This window comes from Eretmochelys imbricata, chromosome 10 (assembly GCF_965152235.1).
Source record: "Eretmochelys imbricata isolate rEreImb1 chromosome 10, rEreImb1.hap1, whole genome shotgun sequence".
NCBI classification, from domain to species: Eukaryota; Metazoa; Chordata; order Testudines; family Cheloniidae; genus Eretmochelys; species Eretmochelys imbricata.
This window is the reverse complement of record NC_135581.1, coordinates 64,638,975-64,663,924: the sequence shown is the minus strand read 5'-3', so window position 1 is coordinate 64,663,924 and position 24,950 is coordinate 64,638,975. Positions and strand designations below refer to the sequence as shown.

Genomic DNA, 24,950 nt, shown 5'->3' with positions numbered 1-24,950 from the left:
ATTAGGTATTCCTTCATGAACAGGAAATGCTGTATGTAGTGCGATCACTTATCTAAAAGTACAATAGCAATCATTTATATGTGTAAGTTCTATCCTAAAACAGAACTTAACTTCACAATCTTTGACAAGTGCAGCTGCTTTGGCAGGTCACAAAGGGCAAGATAACTGAGCTGTCTTGGACCTGGCTTTCTAACCGTTGTAAAGAGCAGGACTAGCACTTAAAGATGGATTCAAAAGTTGGTCACTGAGACATGCCCTCATCAAACTGTCTCAGACAGGAAATGGGCTGTTTCATGGTGAGCCAACTTCTGTAAGGCCTTCATGATCAAATACCTTAAGCATGTTTCAGAAAGAAAAAGCAGTCACTACAGCTAGATGTACATGAGCGGAAAAGTTCTCTATCCTAGCCAACCAAAGAAATCTGGTCACTTGGTATTTAGGTTCCAAATTCCAACAGACACTAGGACAACTACAAGATGCAAGAGATGAGTGGCATTAAAATACTGAGAAACTGGCATGGATAACAATGCCAATATGATATTGAGTAAGAGTCGGGATCTTCAGCATTATATGATTTAGGCCTAGAAGAGGGGAAAGGACTAAAAGCACTCAGGCCATAAAGCTTGAGACAGGAAGTCTGCATTAGTGCTTACTTGGATATATCTTAAGTTGCTTGGGGGGTGTGGAAAAAGCCATGGCCCTGAGGGACGTAAGTTACACTGACGTAAGCATAGGTATGACCTGCACTATGTCAGCAGGAGATGCTCCCCCGCTGACATAGCTACCATTGCTCGGGGATGTGGAGTAATTCGGAAGAGCGCTCTGCTGTCTGCAATCGACAGCGTGTGCATTAGCAGCGCTACAGCGGCACTGCTGTAATAATTCTAGTGTAGACCTGCCCTGTGGAGTGTGCATACACTCATCATAATCCTGTAGGCCTATATATCCCTTACCTTTGTCAGCAATGGGAAGTTGTAAAGTACAGACATCCTTAAATGAAAGTTTCCACAGATCTGCAACATTCACAAACTTTTTTCTTATTATTGATGTGCCATATAATACAGGCGATTGTAGGAAAATTAATCAATTCTTCCTGGGTAAGGGGGTGGTGGGTTTTTTTTTGTTTTTTTTTTTAAATAAAGACTTCCCCACAACTCTTCTAGCCATTTTACAGAAAAGACTACTTCACATTCCTTCCTCCTTACCCCTTTTATAGTGCATGTTCCTTCACCTGTATGTTGATAGATCAGTTAAGTTATAGATTTCCTGCACTTTAAGAAATCAGGTTTGGGATATACTCAAACATTCTGCTAATTGGTGTAATGACTTACCTAAAAGACTACTCTGGATGGACCATTCCAGTAATTATTCAGAGTCCCCTTTCTGTGAAGTATTTATTCACACATCACCCTGTATGAACTATTTTTGCTGACATGACATGTCTGTTCTTTGCATGTACCAAAGCCACCTATAGGTGAAGGATTGTATTTACAGGTCATCTTTACAACATTTGAGGATCATATTTCTCCAACATAACTATCTTTTGAACATTATACTGAAGTCTCTCAGGCTTATTTACATGAAAGACTTGTGTTGAGACATTGAAAAGACGCTTAATTGTAGTTTGAGGTGGTCACATTTTTACCAGAAAGACAGAATGACATGACCGCAGAAGTACTGATTCATTGACAAGTTTTGTATTAAGCAATCTACGCCATGCAGTATCAGGGCATAAGCTAAATTGTTAGTTTCCAAAAAATGAGTTATGTTTTTCTTAATCTGCTGCAAGATAGCTTCACACACTTATCTGAAGATGTCAGAAAATCTAGCTGGCACAAAGGAGGTGTAATTAGTACCGTTAAACTTCCATATCAATAGAAACACTGGTTCAGAATCCTAGGAGTTAACAAAAAATACTTTGTCAAATCTCTTGTGCAGATTTCTCTGTACTGCAAGCCAGCATGCTGTTCAACGTCACTTGCTATCAGTTTGGAAGTGGACAAGAAGGCAGAGATTTGTAGACGCTTGTACAATGCTTGAGTTATGAGTCCCTTACTTTCACAGATCCTAAAATCCCAACTCCCCTTTTGAAACTATTCTTTAAAGACTGTTTACAAAAAGAACCTTTTAATCAATAAAATCCAAATACAGTAAGAATTTATAACATCGAACATCTCTCTTCATTTCTGGCCGGTGGAACCGAAGCCACCTGTACCACGTTCAGTGTCATCCAGAACCTGAAAAGAGATTAATAAGGTTAGCTTTTTAAAGACTCATGCTTGTGTATATATACTCATTTGTTTCTTGCATGTTCTTCATCTTCCCCACAGAAAAATCAGTACATTTTCTTTTATGGAGAAGATCTTTACTGCACAAGCATAAATAAGCTTCAAGTTTTTAAACTAAAATTAAGTTCAGGAGTCAACAGAACACATGTTAAAATATATTTTTACAATATCTTACATGTTCAAAATATATGTCAGTCTGCCATGTTTTCAATAGTTTAAAACGGTAAATTGCTCATTTCCAGGAAAACTGCATCCATCTTTTCTTCATTTTTTCTTTAAATTCAGAGTGGGATTATCACCCCATTCCTTCTCTTGCACTGACATGGGCAAATTGCATGGGTTGTCATAAATTATAGAACTCTAAGCAGACATGCCTACAAATTGAAATTATTCCAGATTTCAAGTAAACACCGAAGTTTGTTTGTAATTCTTATATTTAAGAATCACTGATTTTTCAACTCTTCACATCCCCTGCGTCCCCAACAGGCTTGTAAGGACTTACAATTAAGTGTTAAACTGCAGACATTTTCCTTTTTAATTCAAACAGTAATAATTTACATGTTCTTACAGGCAGCAACAGAAGTAAATAACTTTTTGAAAAGCCCAATTGTTCTCTGAATTTTGACAGATTAAATACAGCTCTTCCTGTACACTCAGACGAATGCAAGTGTTTCATTCCAGTAACTTACTTGAACTTCCTCCAGCTCAGGATAGAAGATGCGTTCACAGATCAGCTGGGCAATTCTGTCCCCTTTTTTAACTTAAGAGAAGTTAATATGTTATTTTTTAAAAAAGTAACAAGCCCAATACAACTTCAATCTTCATATTTAAGACTCCATAAAACATTATGGCATTAGCAGTAAATTTTGAAATTTAAATTATGTAGGCATCTGTAGCAATTTGAGTTCAGGTTATACCTAGAAATTTGCACTTAAGCAAGACTAAAACTCACTCAACTTCCCACTAATTGCTAAATTTAGTTTAATAACTTCAGAGAAGTTTTCCAGAAAAATATTTATTAACTTTTTGCACACGATGATTTAAGTGCTCCCTTTTTGAAATGCAACCCTGGTTTCCTCCCTTTTCTTTGAATATCTCTAGCTAGATAACAACAGTCCCCAGACTCAAAATATATTCTGATGAGCACAGGGGAAGTAGAATAGTAAAGCATTGGAGGGATGGGCATCTTTTGTGTTTGTGGGGAGGGAGAGGAGAAGGTAGCATAGCTGATGGTAAGCCATCCCTTTCCCCACACACTAATTCCCGTAGACTCCAGAGGAGGTCTTCATCATTCCCAACTATTGGCTCAGTTGGATCCATCAGATTGGGACTCCTCTTCTGGTGAACCACAGGGAAATTTTCCAGATGAAAAAATTGCCACTGGGCAGAGCTGGTCGCTCAGTCCTGGAGCTACAAGTCTTTCCATGCCACCTGTTATACTGGGAACATAAGACTTCATGGTTGCCTGTTGCACGGCACGGATGAGGACTTACTTGATTTTCCACGTGTTTACTGGTTGAAGAGGGAGGCATATGTTCTTAAACTTGGGCGAAGTATTCCTTAGGGAATACGCAAATATCAAGTTTAGGTTGCTGACTGCAATCTCAAATACAGATTTTTCTCCAATCTAATGCTTACCTTCAAAATCTTCCTTGCCGAAATTAAAAAGTACAACACCAACATTTCCTCTGTAATCTTCATCAATGACCCCAGCTGTAATAAAGGGAGTAATTAAAAACTGTATCTACAATTTCTGGAGAGATGTTAATATCAAGGAAGAAAGATATTCATGAAATAGTAAGTTAGATTTGTAGATACATTTCAGCACATTAAGTGTATCCATCCATCCCCTTAAGAGATTGGATATTAAAATACTGGAATATCCAAATGCAAGTCTAATTTGCAATGATTATGAACTAAAAAGACCCCACTGCATTTTTTTAGAACGTTATTTCTAAAATTTAACATGCATATTTCAACAAGCATTTAATACCACTGTTAAGTGATATGATGGTTTCTTTTGTCTATCCCATACAAAAGATTGAACAAATTTAGCTGAGAAAGGGACTACATCAAATTGGTTGTCTAGAACAATAGATTTCTTCTGGATTTAAAATGGACACTGTTGATGAGAAACATAGCCTGGCTGCCATATATGAAGTTAAAAATATAATTGGCTATCTTATATTCTTAGCCTTACTGAAGTTCTTCTTTAAATAGAGCTTCAGCTAATGCGGAGCATTTTCTGAATGGAAGCAATGTGGTAGGAGGGCTGAGAGAGAACATACAGTGCACACAAATAAGCTTTTAAATACTTACTAAAAATCATTAAGGCCCAGATATTTAAAGGTATTTAGGTGTTGCTGCACTCAACGTAGTAGTACATAACTGATTTAAGAGCCTAAATCCCACCAACTGCCAATGGGATTTACGCTCCTAAATTAGTTAGGCACTGCCACACTGAGCCAGAGACTACTACATTTTTAAGACATTTATTGTCAAAGTGTTTCTATTCAGCTAGAGGTACATTTTTTTTTTCTGTCCCAGCATGTGAACTAGATATTGCTACTTATTACAAAGACTGAGAATGAAGCTTGCTAATTTAACATAATCAGAGCTAGTTTTACTTCCAAAAGTAATACACAAAATACTCTCTAGTGGTTCGACTTTACAGTCCTAGTATTTTTAAAAGCTCAGTCATCCTCTAAAGTTTTAAGTACAATGGACTTTTAGACAGCCTGCTTAGATATACAAGTACAAAAATCTAAATTTAGTACCGCTCTTTGGTTAAAGTTTGTGTCGGAGATCCGTAGAAGAGAAGAATTCTGGCAATTTCAGATATTCTAATTAAAGCATTAACTCCCACACACTTAAATAAATTCCCTTCCCATGTAATGTCAGAGCCATGCTTGCAATGCTGGTTTAGGTCACTCTAGAGCAGACTACTTGCTGCTAGTTTACCTTCTTAATCTGTCAGCAACAGACAATTCATACAGCTCTGCATACATGATCCTCATTCCTATTCTAGTAATAAAAAGTAGTACTCTTCTGTATTGTGCATACTGGAGACTAATTAACTCTGTGGTGAAGTTCATGTTATTTTAAGAGTCTAGTTATATAGACAAAACCAGAGGTTTTTTTTTTTTTAAAAAAAGTCTTAATTGTGAATCTGTTTGTTCTAAAATAAATACCACCAGCCTTTAACAGAAATTGGGTCAAAGTGGAAAAAAAAAGTGAAAATGAGATTAATTGGCTATTTAGGAATCTACAATAAACTAAAAATAAAATTATATTTAGTGACATTCACCTTTTGCTTTACAAAGAGAAGTTGAGAGGGTCATCAATATGTCTTAGTGCTCATAAACATAAATTAATTAAACTCAGGAATAATGAGTAGGGAGGAAATCAGTGCCACTGCATTAAATAAGATGGCTGGGACCATCAGCTAGACCTCTTTCCCCATAGCCTCCTAACAGGGATGGTGGAACAAAGCCACAATAGTTAAGGGGCAGGTCCCCAGCTAATGTAAACTGACATAGCCCCATTGAGTTAAGATGCCCCTTTAACTGTTTCTAAAGTGAAATGCCAGAGTCATCATTTTACTTTTTACAGTTACTTTACTGCAGGTTAAGTTTTAAATTTAGAGTTATTATAAATTCTTGTTGTTTTATTTAGTGCCAGACTCCATTTTTTGTTGAGGGGAGCAGTGGAGTTATGCTGATTTACGCTAGTTGAGGAGGATCTGGCTTGAAGTCTTTCCTTTACCTTTTACTGGCTGGGCCTTTGGAAGTAGGAAAGCTTCATAATGCTGCTTCAGTAACCCAGTCTCAGACTAGTACTGTAGCTTAGTCACTACAGCAAACACTTTCAGCATGTCAAAGTTGCCATCCAAATATTTTCCTTAAAGAACAGGCTCCTGCTTTTTGTGATCACCCCCTCAAATGTTGCCATGGAGATTTGGCATTGATGTGCCATCTCCATTTCACCACTTCCCTGAAACAAACAGCACACATAACAGACAAAATAGTGTCTAAGTGCTGTTTCTTGCTGAGTTAACATTTAACACACACAACACCTGGCTCCCTAGTACCCAAATTTAAAAACAGGTATCTTGTTCTCAGACATCTTAGGGCCAAGTTCTATACTCCAATGTGCATGTGCAACTCCAGCTGAAGTCCATGGGAGTTAAATGCATATATTTTAAGGACTAAATCCCGCCTTGAAGAGATGTTCCAAAAACACCAAATTCAGTCAGCAAGCTTGCTAAATACCTCACCTTCTGTGTAGGTAAACTAGTAGAAACCCTTCCTGAAGATGACTAGACTTGCCTTTCATAAAAGGTGTTATGCACCATTTGACTCAGTCATAATTCACCCCATTTACTGATTCATTAAGCCTTAACAGCAAGACCCACATTATCATATCCACCTATACAGCCAGAATTCCCGGGTTACACAGAAGTGCTGCCTATCAGCATCATTTGCTCCCCTCTCTCAGACAACTAGAAACTTCTCCGCAGGATTGTTAGATAGATTGTTAGATTCAAGCATTGAACCAGCCACTCTCCATGGCACAGTCTGTGTATTCTTATGTGATTTCTACACAGAAGTAGACTGCTTGCAACAGAATTAACTGCCATTAGGTCCCTTCAAGCAGCACCAGGGGATTCAGCCAGTGTCAGTATATGAAATCATGCTGACAGAGGAAACGGGTAGGAGATCCACCCTCTCTGGGGACACCATCACACCAATCCCCCGGGTCGTGTGAGTTTGGAGGTTTTACTCCCTGAACAGTCAGAGCTCTCTTCAAACTCCTACTAGAGGGGGATTTCCTGATTTTTTTTTTAAAATAAATAGATCAGTTAACTTCGCTATTCAGTCCCTCTCTTGCCTTCTGCAGGTGGGGAAGAGAAAAATATCCTCCCCATGAGTTAAAAGCTACATCTGATAAAAGCCAAGTTAAGAGAGGGAGTTCAGCCACAGAAATCTGTCAAAACCAGCCCTAGTAGTAAAAGAATAAGCAACTGAAATTATCATTACACTAGATAGAACTAGTTTAATGATTTAACAGCACCTCTTAGGGTGCAATTATGAACTAGACAGAGGTTATAATGATTCTGTAGCCTGATAGAATCTCTTTTTGAATAGCCTGAGTTTGATTCCTGGCTCTATGTAGTGTGTGTGAAAAGTTCTCCTTTTCAGGATGGAATAGAGAAAGATGACTTCTGCCCTGGGAACCTAAAGCTAAGATGTGATAAACAAAATGATTTTGGAATATGCTGCAGCCACTGCCACTAACCTAGTGCTGTGCAGAATGAAGTGGCAGAAACGCTGCCAAAGCCATGCTAATTTCAAGCTCCATTAGAAACACAGTAGGGTAGGAGTTTGCCAAATAGAAAAAGGGTTGGTAAGGAAAGAATTTAAAGAGTATTCCAATAGATAGGTTTGTTTTTTTAAAAAGTGCACCAGAGACTGACCTCCATTTGGTGTTCAAACTACATTGTCTGTATCACAAAATGTAAAGGTACTTGGGGCAGGAGCCTAAAACATCCTCTGTCTCTATAGGAAGAGGCACTCAATTTAAGTAATTACTATGGATTAACAGGAGGTAGCAGGGCAGAAGCTTGGTCTGCTTAAGGTTAACGTAACAGACCTTTTGGGATTCTATTATTCAAAAACATCTAGCTAAAACAGTTATACACTCTCTTGAACACTAGGAGACTTTTCTGCATGATCTACTTTGGGTGGAAAGCATCTAAGTCATTACTGGAAAAATCATGCATTGGAACTGGCAGAGTGAAATACTGACTTCACGCAAAAGCCCTTACTCTGTCGAGATTCTGGCATGTCACTTGTTGGAAAACCATCCACGCCTACCAGATGTGGATTCTGAACAGAATCCTGCATGCTCAGTTTTTTCCCCAGCCCCTTATTTACAGCCTAGGACCTCTGACAATACATTTGTATTGAAATAAAACATTTCTCTGCTATGTCAAGTGTGCTTATACAAGACACTGAGTTCCAAAGAAAACATCAATGTCTGATTTTTCATAAGAGGCACCCTACCAACTGTAATGATTATTTTCATTTATGATGTCACTTTTTTCGAAATGCTGAACACAAAAGTTAAACATAAAAGATTACACGGTTAAGCACTCAATTCAGAAAATACCAAAGTTACTCTACCCCCGCTTTTACCCTGTGTATATGCACTGATAGTTTGATTACATGATCACAATTATTTTCAGAACCTTAGATGCAAATATATATTATTCTACAATACACTACTACAGGAAAATATTTGGGTCACATCTTGTCCCTGTTTCTTTTGTTCCATCAGGCAGGCATAAAGAGAAGAGAGTTGTCCTGAGGTCCATAGAGGATTCCCCAGAAGGAAAATTCCCTATGACAATAGGCTGGCATAGTGAATATATCAGGGGTAGAGCCAGACCTTAATATGTTCCAGTGATCCTCAGCTGGTTTACAGGGCCCGTAAGCTGTTCTAAGTTATACTGGGAGTGGTTTCAGCTTTGGCTCCAGTATCAGGGGAGGGAAACAAATGGCTTAGATCCATCTTTCCCCACCTCCATGGGTCCTGTGCTGGCTGCAGCTCAGCTGCACCAAGGATCTGGATCTTCATATATAATGACTTGTATTGAGTGTGATGAAGAGCATGGTTGATGGGAAGGTGGTACAGCTGAAGCTTCCCTATAACCTACTTATTTTCCCTATAACCTACTTATCCTACCTACTGCTATAAGGGAGCTTGTCTGCCAGGTATCTGTAATTACAACTGAGATATATTCAGAGGAAAGTATCACATATCCTCACTATTATTCAAAGCCACTCTGATTTCACTAGATCTATACAAAGGTTGAATAATGAGTGGAGTCTAAAATTTAAGTTACCGTTCTTTTTCCAAACCATTTTTTCTAGAACAAAGTATAAAGTTAACCTTATCTTCCAAATTTGCCTCTGGGATTCCTTATCTCATTATTTCCCACCTAGTTTTGATTAATAAGATGTAAAACCATAGTATGTCAAAGCTAAGTCTTCATCTTAATTAGCCATTTTCTGACTGTGAAGAACTAGATATGGAAATAAAAATAAAATTTTCCTTTGCTTATACTGTTGATACTCAAATAATGATTTCTTATATCCATTTAAACTTATATGCCAACAACCTTTAAATATTAAACTTTTTGTAAGGGTGAAAATGGGCAAGGAAAAAGATGAATAGTCAAATGGAGGAAACTGGCTGTAAAAATGAGTTACTCTTGAGTTACTATAACATTTTGGTTGTTATAATTATTACTAAATAGCAGCTAAATAACATGTTTAAGACTATTTCCAAGGCATAATAAGAGGACATAGCAGTAAAAGGATGACTAACAGAAGCAAGAACATTCACAATTAAGTCTGAAATTCTGGGATGATGTTTATAGCTTTGTGTTAAAGTTCAGGGCAGAAAAATAAATAGGTAGGAAAGAATGAAACAATTGTTTTTGTCGTCTTGGATTAAAACTAATAAGGAATTCAAATCTAACAGAAAAACAAGTCGGTAGTTAGCGGAGAGTGCAAAGCAGCAAATTTGAATCTTACTGAACAAGACAGAAAAATACAAGAACAAGGAAAAAAAATCATCCCTAGTACTTACAGTTTACAGTAAACCCCAGAACCACAAGAGATTATGAAAAGGTCTAAATTCAACCCTAATGTAAATGAGTTCATGCCAGAGCTGAATTTGGTCCCAATGCTTTATCTAAACTTCAGGAGATACAGACGAACATATGTTGTACTTAGTTCGATCATCATCATCATTTGGTTGATGAATGTTTGTTAGACAGGCATTTGGCCCATTAAGCACTGGCTACATCAAGCATTACTTCAGAGAGAATATCATTTGGTTACTATTTTCTGTATCTGAAAAAAAATTAATATGCAGATTAGAAAAGAATTACGGCTTTACTAGAGCCCAAAAATGTGACCTAAACTTTCTTCTTACCAGTCCAAATCAATCTGAAAGAACGTTAAGAAAATGAAAACCATAAGCAAGATTCAGTCCAAAATAGTTTGGGAACTTAGATCCTGGGATGAGTATATGATTGAAAATCTTAAATCACAGTTTCCATTTATTTTACTAAAAGAAAAGGAGTACTTGTGGCACCTTAGAGACTAACCAATTTATTTGAGCATGAGCTTTCGTGAGCTACAGCTCACTTCATCAGATGTATACCGTGATGAAGTGAGCTGTAGCTCACGAAAGCTCATGCTCAAATAAATTGGTTAGTCTCTAAGGTGCCACAAGTACTCCTTTTCTTTTTGCGAATACAGACTAACACGGCTGTTACTCTGAAACCTGTCATTTATTTTACTGAAGTCCTTAAAAGTAATGAAGCTGTAGTTGTCACTTTATAGTTTTAGTATCTAAATTTCACTTTGAGACATAGAATAAAGATTTACAGAGACTGTGAAAAGAACATAAACATCTTACCACCAACATCTATGAAGTGTTTTGCAGCTAATCCAGAACGTGGGGCTAGAAAATGAAAAGAAGTTTAAGAAACCTTCTGAAAATGAATTTTAGCATGAGGTCTATGTATGATAAGTTGCTCAAAATCAGTAAGTCCCACCACCAAAAACACTGACCTAGCTCCTTCCAAAACCTACATGTAATCCTACAAAATGTACAGCAAGTGTCATTACATGACCGCAGTAGGTGACAATATCAACAGTTGCAGACTATAATAAGATTGCAGACTAAGTGAATTGGGTGTATGATTAGAGTAGCTGAAAATGCATTGTTTTACTTTGAAACACCACTAAAAAAGGTTGTTCAGACTATGGCCATTTATATGACGCTTCGGCCCTTCTTCACATTATCGTTGAAACACCTGTTCCATAGTAATCATCATAAAGAAGTCAGGTATAGTGGAATACACTCTAGTTACACAAAACAATAATACACCTAGCTCACTTAAAACTGCAATTCTGGCATAGCCTGCAACCCATTAACAGATTTTAAATGACAGTTGCTAATGCAAGGTAATTGTTGCTAAGGCTTTACTTCAAGCTGCTTTACTTTGGGGATTAAATGTTACCTTACCAGCTTTACCTATTTCCAAAAATTTTAAATTGGCTGAAGATGAGAGAAATGTACAATCTCCCTTTTTGGAGGATTTAGTAGTAAACAGTGTTGGAAACACTGTCATTTTCTTAATTTGGGATTCATTGCTGATCCTCTTTCATTTCATTGAGTATTTGAACACACTACATTTAGAACCCAGGACAGGCTTCCCCCTTTACCACTTGTAAATCTAAGTGCACATAATAATTATAAAGAATGAGTAGTAGTAGCACAAGCCTAAGGAAGTACCTCAATTCTTACCTGGAGGAACCACCACTAAAGAACATACTTGAGACTACAGCCATTTTATCCTTGACCTTTCTTGAGGTTACCAAGAAGAGGACACTAGTGCCAATTGTAGAAGTTGTTTTTGTGATAAGACAATCATTACTGAAGTACTTATAACCCTCAGCAATGTAGTATCAAAGCACCTCAAGTATTTAAAAACAGATACATCTTTTTCCTCCCAGCCTGTGAAAGAAATGGCTTGATTAGTTTATATGAGTTTTCTATGTCTAGAACTTGGTGGGGAATCCAAATCAGGGAGCTTCGCATTTAGTTCTGAAAGTGACCATGTTTCAATAGGAACTTGACTAAAATACCAATTAAGTTTTCATAAGCTGGCCAACAGCAATCTAAGTTATTTCCACTAGGGCAGTGGTCTCAAACTCAATTTACCTTGGGGCCAGTGCCAGTCCTCAAATCCTCCTATCGGGCCAATAATGTCACTGAAGATGGTGTTCAGAAAAGAAAATATTTATACTGTATTTTTTATTTTGAATTTCTTAGAAATAATAAGTGTCATACAACTTTATACAGTTTGTCGCCTGCCAGAGTCTTTAGTGTTTGCCGGACACCTGGCAACGTTTCAGTTCTGTCAGTTTATTGATGTTTGGCCTCAGTGACTGAGCAGTTGAAACCTTCAGGATTGCAGCCAGGTGTGCATCAGATAGTTCTGTTTGGTATTTTGACTTGTTTATATTCATTGTGGGGGGAAAAAATGATGCTGCCTCCATGGCTGACTCTGCCCAGCAACTAATGATGCTATCTTTGTCCCTCTCCCCCAGCCAATGGGAGCTGCGGGGGTGGCACCGGCAGCATGTCTGCATGCATCTCTCCTCCACAGCCTGCAGTGGGGAGGTTCTCAGGCTGCAGATGGCCCGCGGGCCAGGACTTTGAGACCCCTGCACTAGGGTGTGCTAATTAAGTTGTACTGTACTTTGATAAGTTCCCCCCCCCCCCCCAATATTCTTAAGAGAACTTAAAATATTATTTTAACCAGATCAGCTGCTTTGACCTACAGCTACTACACATCACTATACACTTAAAAAAATCCAAAAAATTTCATAAATGTAGGTTCTATAATACTTCAAACAAGTTATGCACATTTTTATTAGCAAAGTGTTTTACATAGTTTATTATGAGTCATCCATCAAATCTTCAAATATTTTCACCAAAAGATGTGGTAATAGCATGTTACCTAGAGTACCAGGTTCAAGATAATTTAAATTTCATCACAATCAATAGGCTGAAATTAAAAAGGAGTCCAGTAAGGTGCAGTCTATAAAGAGGAATTACACCACTGAAGCACATTCACTTCTCCAAAGATTTTACTTTAATGGGTACAACCCTCCTGTGCAGCCACTCAAACTGGCTTAAGAGCATCCTTGCAAAGGAATGGCAACCATTTAACTAAACCAATATAGAAACAGACTGGGTTAAATGGTGCCATTTTTGCATGTTGACAAAGCTTCAAGGCAAGCCACTGGGGCAAGTGAACCCGTTTCAATGACGCTTTTCTACAGTCTAACTTACCTACTCTGCCATAACATCCAGAAGGGAGGGAGATCTGAATGTCAGTTTTCACTATAGCCTTTTCCATAGCAGGAATCACATAGTTATAGGCACTAAATAAAGCAAGCAAATATATGTCAACACTTACTTAATGTTTTGGGTACTTTCTTGTTGGTAACAGAATGATTAAATACACGAACCTATAATTACACATAGTAAAGACAGGGCTTGAGGGGTAAGAACTATCCCAGTGTCTGCGTAAGAGCCACCTACAAATCTACAAAATTCTATGCAGATATTCAGACTTGGTGGGGCCTAATAAATTGTTTGTGCTGATCCAACTGCATGACTAGCAAAAGGCTGATAACAGTAATTACAGAGACCTCATCTGCTGGTACAGGCTAGAACCTGTAGGTCTTGAGAAAGAATTGATGTTCAAGGCCTTGGAGGAGGAAAGGGAAGGCTCTATATGCATTAGGAAGTCCTTTCCAAATGGAGTAAGCAATGTGGAAAAAGGTACAAAAGCTAGTATGCTGGAGACAAAGGAATGGCTAGGTGAGCAAAGGGATAGGGCACAAGGAAGCCCCTAGGAAGCCAATGAAAGGATTCAAAATGGAGTGTGACCTGGCCAAAGAGGCAGATGCCAGCTGCTGCACGCTGCGTGCACTGGAGGAGAGTGGAAAGGGGAAATGAGAGGGGGCAAAGTGGAGGGGGATGCAGAAGTGATTAGAGTAAGGCCACTCTAAAGTGCAAAACCCTGCAGAGACAATTATTGTGGTGTGAGGGGCTCGTTTCCCTGTCGCTGCAGCTAGCGGGTCTACACAGAGAGCAGCGCGGGGTTCGCTCACCCGGCTGCTGTCGCGCGCCACGCTCCGAGGCCAACGAGCCCTACAACGGAGAGGGCCGCAGACCCCAGCGCCGCTGAGCAGGGGCTCTGCGGGCCAGCCACAGGGGAAGCGGGAGACGATGGCGGGCTCCGCAGGGCGCATGGTAGCCACTCACCCTCTACCCAGGAGAAGCTGCTCCGCTCACCGGGCGCGCCCTCGAGGCTGCTGAGCCCTAGCTCGGGGGGCTAAGAGGGCTGATCTCCCCCCGGCTGCACTGGCCGAGAGCGGCGGGCTCTCGGGCAGTGCACGGAGCGGGCCGCCCCTCACCTGTATAGGTCGTAGCCAGCTGCGCGGGCCGAGCCCCGGGACGGGGTGGACGCGTTCTCGGAGAGCTTGGCGAAGCGGAGCCGCAGATCAGGCTCAGAGGCCTTGAGCCTCTTGCTGCGGGACACGGCGGGGTCTGCTCCGGAGCACGGCATGGGGAGAGCGGGCGAGAGAGAGAGAGCAGGGGACAGAGCTGAGCGAAGGGGCGGAGCTGGCGTTTCCCGCCCGCACCAGTCGAACCGTTACCACGCCCCGGCCCGGCCCATGAGGCGGAGTCGGGCCCTCCCCCCCGCAAGGACAGAATGGGCTCTCCCGACCCCACCTCCTGAGCCCCCGAGCCCCGCCCCTACCCAGGGGGCGAGCACTCTGGGGCCGAGCTGGCCGCCGGCTGTCGGTATTGCTGCTGGGCTCCCGGTCAGGTACCCCGTCACTTCGCTCCTGGGCTCTGGCCAGGCCGGAAGCCCCTCAGGGACATCCCGCCAGTCGCGCGTCCCGCAGCACCGGAGCTCTGCTATCCTCCCGCCCCCCTACAACCTCGGAGCGGTGCAACTTGCCATCTCCTCCCCCGTACCCCAAAACAAACAAACCCACCACCACCAGGCCCTGCAGCACCGGAGCCCTGGCATCTTCCCACCACCCTGCAGCCCCGAAGCTGTGCAACCTACCAGCCCCTCCGTCCCTGCAGTATGGGAGTCCTGCCATTCCCCCCCGCCGCCCTGCCATTCCCCCCCGCCGTGCAAAACCTCTACCCCGCCCCTCAGAGCCTGCAGCACTGGAACCCTGCAACTCCCCGGGCCTGGCAGCATCGGAGCCCTGCAACCCCCGCTGCAACTCGCTTCCCCACCCCATGCCGCACTGCCGCTCCCCGGATTGTGCTGCGGCGCCAGGGCCACGTTGCACAGGGTTACTATCGCCGCAGCCCCTCGCTCCCCTCCCCTTACTGTGTCTGCGGAGGAGCTGCCCGAGGAGGCGCTTGGCCAGCATGGCGCCTGCTGCAGCTCGCGGGAGGGGGGAACTAGCTGCTCAACAGCAGCGAAGGCCGGGCTGTAGGCCTCGCTTGGCGCACGCAGCCGCCCCTGGTAATCCCCAGCCAGTGCAGCGAAGACCCTGTGTCCATCGAGGGCCAGACCCGCGCCGCGCCTTCCGCACTGCCCGCTTTATACCTGTCCCTCAGGCATCACCTCGGCTGTGGTCTCCGCTCATGAGCTGGAGGGAGGTGGGAGCCGCCCAGGAAAACTCAGGGTGCTGCAGGTAGCGGGGCCGGCTTCTTCGGTAAGCAGCTCCCGGCCCTGCACAGGACATCTGTGAGGTACAGGGTCTCAGTTGAGATGTAGAGCTAATGTCAGGGATCAGCAAAGATCCCGTGGTACTTTCCACGGGGATCAAAACAATATCTCTAGTGTCTGGGCTGAAACTCACCGAGAATAATTCATTGTATGGGCTTCTGGTACTTCACTGTGTGGTAGGCAGGTGTCTCCATTTCAGAGACTGGGAGCTGAGATAGAGACATTAAGTGAGGAGATATCTATGGTACTGTCAGGAATTACACCGTTCTGGCATGAAACCTAGTGCAGCACCTTAACCACAAGATCATCTCCTCAATTCATTATACAGTAGTAAACCAGAATCTGGCTAGAAGTCCTTCCTGATAACGCTGTCACTTCTAGTTTACATAATTCTGGGAACATTTGAAAGGTAAAACAAAACACTCTGTCAGATGAAGGCAAAAAACCCTCACACCCATAAGAACCTCCAAATCCAGTCTGCAAGGAAAAATATGATTAGTGAAAAACTCCTTGATTTTCATGAGGAGGATCATATACTTCCACTACCCCTTTAACCTAGTCATTTAGTTTCTGCTTAAATATAATATTGTTTGATTCCACCACCACATTTGGATGTTCATTGCACTTTTTTCACCATGCTCTGTAAAATAATACCTCCTTATATTCATACATAATATTCCCCTAGATCAAATTTACTCAGACAAAACTGCACACCCGCTTTTACACATTCATTCTGTTGTGCACAGAGTCAGAGCTTTGATCTAAAAATTGAGTCTTCTAACAAAGTTTCCATTTATGGATTTGATTAAAGATATTTCAGTAAAGATCAGAGGATATAAATGGGACTGAGTGTTGCATTTTTTAAAATGCAGCCATGGGTGGCAGAACCATTGCTATTCGCTTTAACCCAGTCATGGAAAATAGATTTCTGTATATTGCTTGATTTGAGGTTTGTTTGTTACTGGTATTAGATACTTTGTTTCACAATTGGTGCACTGTTTTTGCATGAGGAGGAGTGGTGGATATTATAGCCCACTACACAGAAAATGTTAAAATACACTACTTTAGATTTATATTAATTTTTTTACAAAGGTATGTTTACTGGGAAAAAAGCAAATTAAATCTATATAAAGATAAGCAGTCTGGGGTTTTCTGTAGCTGACCCCAATTGATTGCTTTCATAGACAGACTTGTATAATACCTTCTAATTAACACAGCAATGGACTATTTTATAAATAATCTGTCCCCCATTTTGAATTCTTCTTCACCAAGGAGTCACCAAAAAGAGATAAAAAGATAGCAGGATTCCGAGTAACAGCCGTGTTAGTCTGTATTCGCAAAAAGAAAAGGAGTACTTGTGGCACCTTACAGACTAACCAATTTATCTGAGCATAAGCTTTCGTGAGCTCACGAAAGCTTATGCTCAAATAAATTGGTTAGTCTGTAAGGTGCCACAAGTACTCCTTTTCTTTTTGCGAAGATAGCAGGAAAAACTTCCTAACTGTAAGAACAGTAGGACAATGGAACAGACTGCCTAGGAAGGGTGTGGAGGTTTTCAAAAGAAGGCTGGCATCTGTCTTGAATGATTTAGACACAACAAATCCTGCATCTCGGCAGGGAGTTAGACAAGATGACCTTGCAGTCCTTTCAAATCCTATGATTCATGTGAAATCTTAAAATCATGTGAAAGTGAAAAGAATGTAAGAAAAGAGGTAAATACAGAAAGTAGAGCGAATGAATGTTGTAGTTGTGTGCATACTCTTTCCAGCTCATGGACTCTCAAATTATCAAATAAATAGAAAGAAACTAAACTAAATCTTTGTCTAATTAGGCATTTTCCAGAATGGGAATATATCAGTCCTCCCTTTCATACCATGAGGGAAAAGAGGAAATGGTACTCCTGGGGGAATTCTGTGCCACTGCACACGTGCAGAATTCATGTCCCTCACTGATTTTTTTTTTTCTCTGTAGAAAATACATTCTGGCAGAGAGGTGCTGCAGTTATGCCGTTTGCCCACCATGGGCCACTGTGGTGCAAGAACAGAAGGCAGCCAGTCCTGGAGAAGCTGTGTTCCTCACTACCTGCCTCCGGGGTCAGGTGAGGAGGCATGGGATATGGGGGCGGGGCGGGCCGAAGGGGCTGCTCATGGGTCACATAGATGGGTTCATAAGGGCTAGTCGGGGGGACAGAGTGTGGTAGGGGCTGAATGGGAGTGCAGGGACACAGGAACAAGAGGAGGGGTGACTGAGTGGGGGTGAAGGGACATGGGGATGGGAGGGGGTGGCTGAGTGGGAGTGCAGGGATACATGGGGATGAGGGAGGAGGGGTGGCTGAATGAGGATACACTCCCACTCACACCCACCAATCCTCTAGGTTCACTCCCAAGTTCCTTCCTAGCAATTACTTCCCTCTCCCTCAGCTCCTCCATTAGCCCTGACTCCCCCAAGCTTTTGCAGTGCTTCTGTGGGTTGCAGGAAATACGTTTCTGTGTTGTAGTTTAAATGAATTATTACTCAGAGTTCTGTATTAATATGCCAAGTATGGAACCTATTTGTCAAAAAACATTTCCTGAATCTTTTTTTGTTGTCTGTATTGCTACAGACATACCTGCTGACAGGTATTTTGAAATAAATTACCAAAATAATTGAAACTGGTATGATTATATTGTATTATTTTGACAAATAAAATGTGCAGAATTTTGCAAATTTTTAAAGTATTGTGCTCAGAATTTTTACTTTTTGGTGCATAATTCTCCGATGAGTAAAATGCTTGCATACTTGCATGTGATCTTTTCAATTGTCATTTGTAATTAGCCAAAGTTACTATAGAGACAAGATGGATGAGGTAATAGCTTTCATTGGACCAACTTCTGTTCATGAGAGAGGCATGCTTTTGAGTACACAGATCTCTTCTCCCTGCCCCTTGTGTGTTCTGTAATCTGGGGGACCTGGCACCTCCTGGGGTATCTGAGCCTCTCTCCATGTGGGATCTGGGGGAGGGCTGAAGGTAATGCAAATTTAAACATCTGCAGTCCAGAAAATGAATAGTTAAAGTACAAACACTCCAGGGAGTGAGGGGGCAGGACTGGCCAGAATGTCGGGGAGGAAGGGGCTTGGTTTAAAAGGGGTGAACTGGGAGAGACTGGGGCATGGGTGAGGAAGCCTGGCTGAAGCAGGGGCAGGAGTTGCAGCTGTGGTTGAGTAGTGGGAGTGAGGGGTCCAGCTCAGGGTGCCACTCAGGCTACATAATCAAGGTAATGTGTGTGTAGCCCTCCAGCAAGCTGCTTGCTGTGATGTGTACACAGCAGCAGAAGGTAGGAAACAGCAAGGAGCAACATTTTAGATGTTAATGGCTACTACAGTGCCCACTAATGGCTTAATGGGAAAGGGAAGGCGAGTTGAAAATGTTGGCCGGGGGGGTGCTACATTTGCAGGGAATGGTGGGGTAGCGGGTAAAGAAGGAGAGAGATATATCAGCCTTCTCACATGCTTAATGTTACTATAACCAACATGTTATGAAGCTGAGACATAGACCATGGATGAAATTTCTCTCTCCGGCCCTGTTAACAGATGCACATTGTAAACATTTCAAAGTATGTCCATTATCCCCAGTTCACTATAACAAAATGTACAGTAGCAGGGAGGAACACTTAGGAATCACATAGTAACCATGTGGCCAAGGGCAAAGACCACTGGCCTGGAACTATTCCTAGCTCTGCCACTGGGCTGCTGAGTGACCTTGGGCAACGTGCTATGCCTCTGTTTCCCATCTGTAACGTTCTTTGAGATCTACTGATGAAAAGCACTATATGAAAGGTAGGCCTTTTGATTATTACCTAACCACAGTAGCATATCAGCTGCAAACTCAGGCGAAAATTACAAATGCATAAATGAGCGCTAACTCCTACCAACAAACATTTCCCTTTCTGTTAAAAAAACAAGGAAATTAAATGGCAATACCTTCATTAATGCAGAGTTAAGGTTGCCCAGCAGTAGCTTGTGCCCCTTCAGAATGTCAAGTTCAGAAAATTCAGATTTTAGAAAATGAGGAACTACAGAGCTAAAGCGTATGTCCATGTAACCTTAACTCTACCCTCTTTGAGTGATGCCTCAGTATGCCCATACTCGTGCGCTGCTTTAAAGTGGGAAGTGATTGTTAAATTTCACCAGTGTGGTATTCTGTCAGTAGAGTAGGCTAAGTGTTTGAGTGTAGGGCAGTGCAGATAGCACTTTTTCTTTACAGTGACAAGACACAGTGCAAGGATGTATGAAAAGGGGTTTGGGGTAATTTGTTTAATTATATCTTTTAGTAATTTGTAGTTTAAATATTAATTATACATATATTCTCTAATGGAAATAAAATAGCCTATTTTAATGATAATATAGTACTGTAATATTCCAGAATATACTACAGAAAAAACATTGCACACAGATAGTTAAGTGGACTTCAATTATTTATTTCAAGTTAAAATGTTTAACAGATGTTCTTTAGAAAGCCCAGCAATTAAAGGAATAATCTATTTTGACCAGGAAAATTAAGACATTCAACTAAAGAGTAAATGTTATGTTTATTTTATTACAAGTTGTTTTGCAATTTACCAAATCAGTGTAAAATGTGATCCTCTAAATCATATGAGATTGTACATTTGGGAAAACCACAATGTTCATAACAAATCTTAACAGAATGTTATTTTAGTATTTCATTAGCTTCACTTTGAAATCTATTTCATAACCATATGTGATTATTGCAATTATACATTTAATTAGTTCCATACAATAGTTTGAAAATTCATGATCAGCTATTATCATTTAGAAAGTAATTTTCCATAAATCTAACTTTTCTGTTTGTCAGCTAGTTGGTTTGAAACTGTTTGCAAATAATGCCTTATGAGTAACTGGCAAATATATCTGGTAGGTGTCTAAGATAGATGCATACATTCAAAGAGACAGCATATGTGTTTGGACATAGTAAATTTTTATATAGTCAGTAATTTAAGAAATTATATAATTGGGAAACACAACTTAAACGGGCTATTTTAAGGTATATATCTGTATTACATTAAATTATCGTTTTTAGTCAAATGCAGTGAAACTTGAGAGATATTTTCAATATGGGTCGATTTTATTGTCATTCTCCTTCATGTATAGCTATCAGCAGTGATGTCAGCACAGTTCTGAAAGTAGTGTTTGTTTAAATAATTTCTGCCCCTTCTGTTAATTGGCTCTTCAGTAGCAAAGCCCAAAGTATTTTAGATTCTATATAAATTGTAGCTTTTTAAATTTTGGGTGGCACATAGTTGTTTTTTTAAAACAGGATATTTATGATTTGGAGGACATTCTCCATCAGTAGGTAAAATTCTAGGTCTAAACTACACAATAGTGTCTCTTTAGTATGGCTTTGTCTTTAAAAATACCTGTGTTGAAATCAAACATACTGTATTCTAGGTATTTATATTTTACTAGGAGTAAAAAGTTAGTACATTTTTGTGGTTGCCCCTGACCAGTAAGATTGGAGGCAGGTTCTTTGAGAGAATTTCTAACCAAGCCATATACAGGTGATCAGACACTACTCCTTTTTTTGCCACTGGCAAGCTCCTGTTGAAGTAAAAAGAGGAATAACATTAATGTTATAAATATAGGGTAAACCTGATAATATGCTTTTCAATACATACTATCTTGAGTAGAAAACTATAACCAATCTATTTAAAACAATCACACAACCTAAGCATGAACATTCAAAAAGTTAATCTTATAATATATGGGGTTTCTCTTAGGCCCTGATCCTGCATCACTTACATATGTATTTAGATTTATTAATGTGAGTAATCCCAATGAAATCAATGGGGCTGCTCATGATAGTAAAGTTAAGCATATAAAGTTAAATGTTTGCAGAATTGGGGTCATAGAAATCACAAATTAGTTATATGTCTAGCTTGATGAGAATCAGAGGAGAGAAAATATAAAGCTGATAAGTCATACATTCCATCTGCTTTGTATCAATCAAGATCTGCTCTAAATTATTTTAGGACAGGTTATTCCTGAGAGATCTGGGTTGTACAGTATAGAGTAATTTTCCATATATACTGCAAATGCAGTTTCTGCCTCCAGGAGATTGTGTTAGTAGCAGAGACTGAGAGGCTTATCAAAACACAACAGTAACTGAAGTTTATTCAAGCACTTAAAGTGTGGTTCTGCTCTAAAAAATGGTTCTCTTAAGAATAGTTTCATCGTTCCATGTGTATCGGTTATTCTATTTGTCAAGTTCACAAGTAAGCATTTTTTCTAATTGCCATTCCTGCAGTCATCAACCTCGACCCTAAAAGCACATATTTCTGATTCTTAGATCCTCACCTAAAGACTCTTCAATCCAAATTATACCCTGAGTAAAACCTGTGCAATTCCTATTCTGGGGGAATTCTGCACCACTGCTCATGCTCAGAATTTATGTCCCCTGCAGATTTCTTTGCTTCCCTGCAGACAAGTGACCTTCTGACGGTGAAGAAAGGGGAAGCCACAAGAGCGACAGAGAGGTAAATCACTGTGGTGCAGGGAGTGGGACTGGGGAAGACCTGGCTCCCTACCCTGCACTGAGCTCAGCTGCTAGTCCTGGCTGGGCAGGGGAGGATGGGACTTCCTCTTCCCCTGCACAGCATCCAGGGCTGGGTCAGGCCCACCCCCAGATTTCTCCCCCAGCTGCAGGAAGCTCTGCAAACTCTCCTCCCACTCCTGCTTCCTGCACCCATCACTCCTCAGCTGCAGGGGGAAGGATCGCTGTACAGGGAGCTGCTCCCCCATCCACCCAAGCCCTGTGCATCCAGAATCCCTCATATCCAGACCCTCCCGCTGATCCTCACCCCCCCCGCAATCAGAAGCCCCCACGATGAGCCCCACTGCACCTGGACCACCCAGACGAGCCACCCGCACCCAGATCCCCACCCTACTGAGGCCCCAATCAGCCGCACCTGGATCCCTACCCCACTGAGACCCACTCCCCCAGCATCTGGACCCCTCCCCTGTGCCCTCCACACCTAGACCCCCCCTGCCAAGTTCTATCCCCCTCTCACATCCAGACCACCCCCTTGAGTCCCAACCACCTTCACCTGGACCTCCCTGCAGAGTCCCATTACCATTGCACCCAGAAGCTCCCAAGAGGCCCCATGTACACCCAGATCCCCCAGTGAGCCGCCCGCACCCATATTGCCCCACACAGAATCCTCTCAACCCACACCTGGATCCCTCCACACTTGGATCCTGCCTTGCTGAGCCTGCCTGCCCACACCTTGTGCACCTGGCACGGAGGAGGGGTGTTTCTGGGGCAGGCCCAGTCCTTGCTCTGTGTCAGGGTTGGGTGCAGGCTCACAATCTGTGTCTGGGGTGGGGGCAGCTGCACAGTGATCTCCCACCTGTGTGCAGCCAGTGGCCTGCGCTCCCCAGTGCCGTACTGGAGCCTACATATTTATTTGGCAAATAAATTTTGCAGAATTTTACAGAATTTTAAAATATTGTGTGCAGAATTTTTAATTTTTTGGTGCAGAATGCCCTCAGGAGTAAATTCTATTGTCCTCACTGGGCTTTCCCTGAGAAAAACAGATTGGTCCTGCAATCTGAACCTAACTAACAATTCTGGTTATGATACATAAACCAAAAGAAGAATTCTCTCTCTTTCTCTTTCTGATATCAGTTGACTTTGCAATGTTAACAATAGTAAGAAGAACTATTTTTGCCATGATAGAAGCAGATACAACTCTGAATATGCAGAGAGTAAATTTGTTGGGCAGGAAGGCGCCATTTTCCTATAATTCTTTTTCAGAGTAAAACCTAATTTTAAGATACAAAGAACTGTTAACTAAGACAGGTTTCAGAGTAACAGCCGTGTTAGTCTGTCTTTGCAAAAAGAAAAGGAGTACTTGTGGCACCTTAGAGACTAACCAATTTATTTGAGCATGAGCTTTCGTGAGTGAGCTGTAGCTCACGAAAGCTCATGCTCAAATAAATTGGTTAGTCTCTAAGGTGCCACAAGTACTCCTTTTTCTTTTTGTTAACTAAGAGTGAGCTTCAGCTTCGTCTGGAGAACCAGCATGAGGCTTGTGCGCTGCTTAAGTCCCACAAAAGGCCTCAAAAGGGACTTAAATGATACGTAGCCCTTGTGCTGGACCTCTGGACAGAAGTGAATTTCGCTCTGAGTGGATTAACATACATCTTTCTGTTGTTCATATCCAAAAAAATACCTGTATGCAGGTTAACTTATTTATTTTCTGAGTTAAAATTGTGCAACTTACAGGACAATGAGATTAGCAGCCCTAGAGTATGCCTGTAAGAGTTCATTCAAACGGACCTGACGGTAACTCTGGTGGGAAAAATTAGATTCCATTAGACAATACAGTTTCCTGGATGTGGAAATTACTCTGTGTGGTTGAGACAGAATGTACCCCTGTATTCACACCCTACATACTATTGTAATAATCTTTGTACAAAGTATGCCTTGTAAGGTATCTTTCAAAAACTCATCATTTGCTGATCAGTATCATCCTGATAAAATAAGTGTGGCAACATTACATGTGAAATTATAAGATTCCACTGTATGGTATTATTAACACATGTTTCAAACTGAAGTTGGCAAACAGGTCTATCTTAAACAAAGGAATGTGTGCTCTCCTTAATTTGCATTTAAGCAGTAAACAGAGTCATCAAGCAGGAAGGGAAACAGGAAGTTCAATCAGGTGAGGAAAAAGCAGGGAACATCCTTCCACATAGAGTTTTTGTCTGCTATTACCCAGCTGGAAATGTTTTTCAAGAAGGGGACTGAAACGATAAAAAGGAGGGACAAATGCCCCAAGGAATACCTCTCTCACTCCCTGCGCATAACATTCACTGCACCTGAAGCAACAGAGGAAGCCTTTGTTGGACGCTGGGAGAAGGGATCCTGGCCTAAGACATTTGGCAGTACAACTGCTGAAAGCATGTGGTGAGAAAATTTTGCTTTGAATTTAACATAGTTTGTTAAATTAGGCACCAGTAGTGTTTTATCTTTATTTTTCTTGTAACCATTTCTGACTTTTATGCCTCATTACTTGTGTTCACTTAAAATGTATTTCTTTGTAGGTAATAAACTTGTTTTGTTGTTTTATCTAATCCATCGTGTTTAAATTGAAGTGTCTGGGGAACTCCATTGGGGTGGCAAGTTGTGTGCATATTATTTCTATTAAAGAAATAACAGATTTAATATAACTTGTATTCTCCAGGAAGCGGCTGGGCAATACAGAACATACATTTCTGGGGGGAAATCTAAGACTGAGGGTGTGTTG

The 24,950-nt window shown here is 41.2% G+C and overlaps 2 protein-coding genes and 1 long non-coding RNA gene across 4 annotated transcripts in view; 1 reads left to right on the top strand and 2 right to left on the bottom strand.

Moving 5' to 3' along the window:
- Window positions 1-1,675: 1,675 nt before the first annotated feature.
- On the bottom strand, window positions 1,676-15,443 carry DUT (deoxyuridine triphosphatase). Its single transcript, XM_077827962.1, has 7 exons — window positions 15,301-15,443; window positions 14,363-14,495; window positions 13,230-13,321; window positions 10,782-10,826; window positions 3,927-4,001; window positions 2,978-3,048; window positions 1,676-2,237 (listed from the first exon to the last, which is right to left on the bottom strand). The coding sequence occupies exons 1-7, from the start codon at window positions 15,341-15,343 to the stop codon at window positions 2,181-2,183; spliced, it is 516 nt and encodes a 171-aa protein (XP_077684088.1). The 5' UTR covers window positions 15,344-15,443; the 3' UTR covers window positions 1,676-2,180.
- Window positions 14,714-24,738, top strand: LOC144270962 (uncharacterized). Its single transcript, XR_013347286.1, has 4 exons — window positions 14,714-14,778; window positions 17,617-17,743; window positions 22,103-22,175; window positions 24,423-24,738. It is a non-coding gene; the product is annotated as an uncharacterized LOC144270962 (long non-coding RNA).
- Window positions 21,105-24,950, bottom strand: part of SLC12A1 (solute carrier family 12 member 1) — a 62,287-nt gene continuing 58,441 nt past the window's right edge. For both annotated transcript variants that reach the window (XM_077827960.1, XM_077827961.1), the window contains exons 25-26: window positions 23,925-23,992; window positions 21,105-21,240 (exon numbers count right to left, since the gene is read on the bottom strand). In XM_077827960.1, coding sequence (XP_077684086.1) covers window positions 21,105-21,240; window positions 23,925-23,992 — 204 coding nt within the window. The remainder of the gene's footprint in view (window positions 21,241-23,924; window positions 23,993-24,950) is intronic.